This window comes from Neltuma alba, unplaced genomic scaffold (assembly GCF_004799145.2).
Source record: "Neltuma alba isolate B1F8T4 unplaced genomic scaffold, ASM479914v2 tig00012920_pilon, whole genome shotgun sequence".
NCBI classification, from domain to species: Eukaryota; Viridiplantae; Streptophyta; class Magnoliopsida; order Fabales; family Fabaceae; genus Neltuma; species Neltuma alba.
This window is the reverse complement of record NW_021637287.1, coordinates 332,926-340,090: the sequence shown is the minus strand read 5'-3', so window position 1 is coordinate 340,090 and position 7,165 is coordinate 332,926. Positions and strand designations below refer to the sequence as shown.

Sequence of the window (7,165 nt, the reverse complement as noted above, 5' to 3'; positions counted from 1 at the left end):
ATATTTATATCAAAATTATTATTTCTGAATTTATCAATTTCAGAAAACCAATTACCTCACTTATATGTGATAAAAAATATGAAATAAAATATAATATATATTAGAAAAGTGAATGGGAGAAAAAAAGACAAGACCTTAACTATATAATAATACCCTTCACATATTAGGAAATAAAAATATATATGATATTAACAGTGTCATTTTATAATTATAATATATATTAATATATAATAATTAATTAATATATTAACATATATGCATATTATATTTGTGTGTGTGTGTAACTGAACGACCGCGGAAGGGAATGCGAAGGTAATCATGTGAAACCAAAAAAATATCAAAGAACACCACTAGAATATTCACAAATTGGCATGGGCATATTTGTCAAGATTCTCATATATTTTCTCTCCCCTCCAAAAACCCCCAATTTGAGAGGAGAGGAGGGGGGGGGCACAAAAGGACAAATTTTTTTAGCTCCCCTCCCCTCCCCTCCACAAACACATCCCCCTCCCCTCCCCTCAAAAAAACCCCAATCAAACAAAGCCTTGGAGAGAAAAATATTACGTGCCCACCGGCCCAAAACAGACTACATGCTCACGTTGGTGAAAAAAGATTACATGCTCACATTCATACAGGGATATACATTGCAAAGAATTGATTCAATTTAATATGAATGTGAAGTCTCGTCCGAACAACTATGCCCTCTCCACTCTTCATCTTCCCTTCACTCTGTCTCTAACTTAGGCTTCAGAGTATATTGGAACATTTGTTTTATTTTCAGTGAATAAACTACTCATGCAGTGTTTACAGAGGATCTAATTATGGAGTTAATATTGATCATATATATAAGACTTATTTCATATATTTATCAATTTTTTTCAAATTTTCTTTAAATAATTTTTTTCCTAACAATAATCAAATAGGAGAGGTAGAAAAGGAATTAAGAAAGATACTTAGGATATTTTAGAAAAACATACTATCTCCGATCCTTAATAAAGATTTGTTTGACTTTTATTTTAGTCTTAATATAAGAATTTCACCACTTGTCTCTCATGTTTATCAATTCTAAGGTGCAAGGACATTTTAAAAAAGACAATACAAATTTATTACAAATAACTAACTTAACCAATTTTTAAATCTAGTTAAATTAGTCAGTTAATTTTTATATTAAAAATTAGATGTAGTATAATATTAACTAATTTGACTAATATCTTTAACCTACTCAAATTAATTAATTAGGTTAAGAACTAGAGGGGTACTAAAATAATTTTTTTCTTATATTTTTGATATCGCGTCAAACGCCCTATGTTAATACATTGTATTCCCGACCATTTTCCGGGCCAAAAAAATTCCTCATTATTTCATTAAATTCTATTATTAATTTTTGTATTACCCAGAGGAGCCATAACGCTGGTAAAAACACGGAAGAATTACAACAAGATCACAATAAAAAAAATTAATTGTCATTAGATTCTAAATATCATTTATTATCCTGAAACTTATTATTATGGCTAGTCTATTGTCACTGAAACTCTTTAATAATAATATTCCTTATTTGGAACTTCACAGTAATTCTTCTTGAAAAATCACTCATACGTTTTTTGTTCTATCAAAAAAAAAATCAGAATACATTTAAAAACTAAGATGTTTAAATATTGTGAAAGTATCACGTGACCTGAAAATTTAAATCATACATGTTCGGGGCATCACTGTACTAACTCCACAATCGTCCACGTCAATAAAAGTAAACATTATGGTTTTCCAGTAACAGCAATATCGTAAGAAATTAAGCAATATGACTAAATAAATATTTAAAAGAAAAGTATAGATTAAATTAATTTCTTTTTATCAGGTCAAAAAAATTAATTTCTCTTTATAGAGATTAAATTAAATTTATGAAAACGGTGGGATTAGGCGGGACTAAATGCAACACAGAGATATAATTATAACATATTAAAATCATGACTGGTGACCTTTTTATTTTATTTATGAAAAAAAGTTGTTTCCAACTTTCAAAAATTATGTTTTTTTTTTCTAAAACAAAGTATCCTCTTATTGGGGATTCGAATCTTAGTTTACCACATTGTGAGAGATTAACCCTTTCTGCTAAACCCAATCTAAAAATTATATGGTAAAAATGTTCTTCTATCGCCTTATTAAATTCAACGTACCAAACACTTCGTAAATTTTCATCTGTGTTTTGGCCTTTCGGGTGAAAATGAAAGCTTCCATTTCTTACTCTGCTGATCTACGACCTACGCGTCAGCCTGAACTGTGAAGGATAAAATATCCACTGCGATTTTTATTTCTATTATTGATAAACATGAAAATTTTACGGTCAGCACATACATGTGGCTGCCACTGAGATCTAGAACCTAATACGACAACAACTAAAATTTAACATATGCATACTTTTTTTAGAAAAACTAAACCACCCATTAAAAATTTTGTTGGTGAAAACTTAAATTAGAGTACTAGTAATCTATGCATACAAAATTTGCAGACTAATAATACTTTCTACACATAAAAATTTTCACACACCCTTGTTACTGAGAGACTTTTAAATGAGGAACTTTCCCCCCCGTTTTTCCTCTCTTTTTTTTTTTTTTATTCCTACCCCTTTCCCTCAAAAAAGAAAATCGTGCATGGACGAAGTTACTTTTACTTGGAACTCATACATACTAATAATTCAAGTTAACCAATTGAAGAAGAAAGACTTGTTCAATTATACGACTTCTGGTCCTACATATATTTAAGATCGGAATTAGTATTACTATTAAAGTGATAATTCATTTTGATATTTTTTTATTTTTTTATTTTTGGTTACATGAGGGGCAGGATCGAACCCGCACATTACCAACACACGCACACACTAGGTGCCACTCCGCCAAGAGGCGGTTGGCAATTCACTTTGATATTTAATAATGAAATAAGTTTCATGGGGGATACGGACTCATCAGGCCAGATCTTTAAAACATACGAGGAAAGAGTTCAAAATCTGACTCAGCCGGAGCGGGAAAAAACCCAAAACACATTATATGTATATGTGTATCAGTCTGAGATCGTATGCAGTATAGTATATGTATATCAGTCTGAGATCGTATGCAGTATACAAGCAAGTGAAGAATCAATGAATCACATATAGACGAGTAAGCTACCTAAAATATCAGTTCTTACATGCTAAACAGGAGCAATAAACAGCCAGAGTAAGCTTCTGAGATAGAAACTATACCTAACATGCCAAATCGTGAATCCCACAGGGTAACACTCAGCATAACATCAAAGACTGACAACTATAAGTCCTCGTAAACTTACATCAAGTATTCTTCAGGTTGTTGTCAGCCATCAATTTATAGAGGGCTAATCCACCTCGATGACAGCCAGGCATCTTGGAAGCCATGTTTTCTAAGTCGACCTGAGAAATACAAAACTGATGAGTAGTTTCAAGGTAGAAACAAGTTAAAATCAATTAAATGTATATGAAAACAAGCAAGCAAGCACATTATCATCAAGGGATGGATCTCATACTAACACTAAACGACAATGAGCATTAAATTACCATTGTGGCAGCATATAGCTGAGTTGACTCGTAGCCATCTTGAGCACTAGAATAAAACTGTTGAACTTCCTTGGAATTGAGACTGCATTTGATGTAGAAAAATGCAGCTGGTCTCACATTCAATTCTCTCCGTGATACTCCAATGAAAGCTGGAATGCTCTGCATTACACAAAGGATCAAATTTAGATATGATTCATGATGTCTGCCATAGCTAACATATGGAGGAAAGAGTAATCATTTCCTACAATATGTTCACGACATTCATATCAAATTAATAATGGGACTTACAAGGGATGAGGCTGGCACCCCAATTTCTTCAACTACTTCTCGAACTATGCTGTCAAACATCTCACGGGAAACGTTGTTGTTAATAGACTCTGTTAACTCCTTGCTATGTTGATGGGAAGCTACTCCAATTTCATGAGGCTGCCAATCAAAAGAAGTTTCACAATAAATTCCAGTCAAAATAAGAGTTGTTAATCTGACATATATTGGAAGGAACAATGATCAGTAGTCATTCTACCACATGAATAAGCAGATATCGCCGCACAAAGGATATCATGCCCCCATAAACAAATCAAAGAGCAATTTCAGAAGTATCTGCTCCATTTAAATTGATATCAATATTAAAGATAAATCAATTGCATTGATACTAATTAGCAGCCATTTAACAGATTTAAAATTTTATTTCTCTGTTAAATACCTCCGGATGACCTCCTGGGAAAACAAAATGTCCAGGAAATTCACCAACATTGTTACTTCGTTGCAATACAAGTATCTTCTCGTCAATAGTCTCCACAATTGCACCATTTCCCAGTGGACTGGCAGTGTGCTGACAAAGAACAGAATCATCTGAAAAAACAGAAAGATGGAAGCACTTAAAATTATCGGTAACATCAATTAGCACCAATGGAAAGGATAAAAAATTAAAGCTTATCTATTTTGACCCATCTGATTACCTCCATCATCATACAATTTGTCATTAAGACTCTTAATTAAAGTAATAAAACCAATTCACAAATGAAAACACCATGTTCAAGAAAAATTTGACAGGACTGTGCCTACTTTGTCCTTATAAACGCTAAATTGTAAAGAATCTGACTTAGATGCACTCTCTTCCTGCATCGGCTAATTAAAAATGAACTTCTCCGTCTTCTGGCTCCAAAAAAGTAATTGAACTTCTAAAGGACTTCATGAAGCAACAAAATTGTGTATAATTCTTATCTTTATACTACCCTGCTTGAAGTTGATCATATCACATGTTCATGGTTATCGTGTGAAGAGCCATACCCCTAGTGGTCAATGATTGCTGGTACTACCAGTACCTCCTCTGCTTTTGGGGCAGAGTGGACAATAGGTGATCATATGTTCAAAAAATTCTAACATAACAGTCCACTAGATCCACGTGGGCCAACAGAAAGATCTGTCTAACTACCTCAAATGCAAATTTTCACTGACTCGCCCTTTGACCTCCTGATAAAATATTGTAGCACGTCAATGGCATGCAACTTCTGGTTGACAGTCATCACACTTGCAGACCAATCATAGTCATGCTCCACTAAATAACTCCGATAGTCAGAAGTTAGATCACACGCTCCCATAAATTAAAGGACCCAAAACTATGGAATCACAGGGTCTCCATTATTGATAGGAGGGAGGGGTGTTAATATACCTTCTGATGAAACCAGGAACCGTTTCCACAGATGACTTAAATTTGTCCCAACGAAAGTCCTGGATAAATTCAAACAATACTTGCTGAATGTAAGAAACGTGGATTATATGTAAATAATAATAGTAGCAAACAGTAAGAAAATAAAGTTCTGCTTCGCTAAGTGACACCACCAGAGAAATTATTCAGAGCCATATCTTCTAAACAAATTCAAATGAACTTAACGCTAATTAAATAGGATAGAGTCAAGTGTAAATAAACTTTACAACTGTTCCTAGCAGAAAATATATATATATACTTGAAAAGTGCCAATTTATTTTTTGTTTTGCAATTTCGTTGCCGCTTATATAATCAGAACATTCTTGCTCTATTGAGAAGATATATCCTTTCTGTACAACACTTTCAATAATCAACAAATATAGCAAGTCAGAAACATGACTGTTTATGACTAATAGAAGGCAATAAGATCAGAAAAATATCTAAGGAACAAATTTTGAAGGTAAATTTTATAACTAATGAAAATCACCCTTTAAATGTAACAAATCACGTTTAACACGAATACTTTCAAGGATGGAACATTTACAAATTATTAGTCACAAAAGCATAGCAGATTCAATTACATTTCTTTAAATGTCAGAAATCATGTCAACAACAAAAAATCAAGAATGGATAATTTATAAATCACTGGTCAACTGCACAGGCATACGTAAGTCACTATAACTTACAATGACAAGCAAGTAAATAAAGACAATGGGGCAAGAACTTGGAAAATAGAGGGAGAGAAGAAACCTATAATCCGTCAAACCAAGGTGGAGGCATACATGAAGCTCGTGGTCAGATCCGCTTCCCCTTTGCAGCATATACCCCCCATACTGTAAGAGAAAGACCGTTAGATGCTGTGTCAATCTCATGCTAAAATTATGTTGTATTTAAAAAGTCCAATGTTCATCTAACTTCTATCTATATATTAACCGTAGCCAAGAAAACAAATAGTTAAAATATTAGCGCATAATGCTTGACACGCATTAACTAGCAAAAAGTATTGTTTAGTTCGGGAAAAAAATAACATGATGCAAGTCGAACAAGGCTCGAAATACCCTGAACTTCTTGCCATTGTAGAGTGAATTGTTTTTCTGACTCCTCTGCTCCCATATCTACAAAATAGAAATCGTAACTAAGCATAAAGATGGTTATTCAGTAAACTAAATCTGGACTCTGCGATAAAAATCGAATATTCGCTAAATTTAATCATGAACAAAGATCCAAATGTTCAGCACTAAAAACCGAGCAATTTAAGCAACATGCCATCAGCAGTAATGTTTTGTGCAAGCGGAAAAGCAACAGCAAGAGATCAAAGGGACGAATACGACACACCTCAGCGATTGTGCTCTCCAGGTTAGCATCAGGGTGGGGAATCCGATCGCAGGCATCGCTGAACACCACAGAAACCTTTAAGCAAGCAAGAAATGCGTGAAGGACAAGTCACATTTGAGCAAGACGCATTCACATCTAGATGTCATAAGAATGAGGATTCGAGGTTGAAACAAACCTGCGAGGGCGAAAGACCACAGGGACACGAGATCAGGAGCTTGAAAGAACAAGGATCCACGGCACTGTCTGCATGCCCGGCCTCCTTCTCCATCGGAATCTGGAACTGCTGAGACTCACTTCCCAGGGAGCTCGATGTTCGGAATCGATTGGGCTTTCTATTGGGCTTATTGCGTTCTTTTCCGTACATGGACTACGTCATATCTAGAAGACCAAAGAAGCTATGGGCCTTCTTGGTTTTTGCCCATTTACATCTAATGAGGAGAAGTCAACTAATAGGATTGGGTCTAGCGGAAGGGACTAGTTTCTCACAACATAACAAATTAAGATTTGAATCCCCACTGGGAGAAGTACTCACATTTAATACTCGACAGTACCTTGAATGAGAT

The 7,165-nt window shown here is 34.3% G+C and overlaps 1 protein-coding gene across 1 annotated transcript; it reads right to left on the bottom strand.

Annotated features, from left to right (window-relative positions):
• Positions 1–3,168: 3,168 nt before the first annotated feature.
• LOC114732632 (nudix hydrolase 9-like) lies at positions 3,169–6,904 on the bottom strand. The gene is made up of 9 exons (XM_028919952.1): positions 6,778–6,904; positions 6,603–6,677; positions 6,326–6,382; positions 6,018–6,100; positions 5,232–5,290; positions 4,263–4,411; positions 3,848–3,985; positions 3,560–3,718; positions 3,169–3,415 (listed from the first exon to the last, which is right to left on the bottom strand). Exons 1-9 carry the CDS (start codon positions 6,868–6,870, stop codon positions 3,317–3,319), a joined length of 912 nt encoding a protein of 303 aa, XP_028775785.1. The 5' UTR covers positions 6,871–6,904; the 3' UTR covers positions 3,169–3,316.
• Between the last annotated feature and the right edge of the window lie 261 nt (positions 6,905–7,165).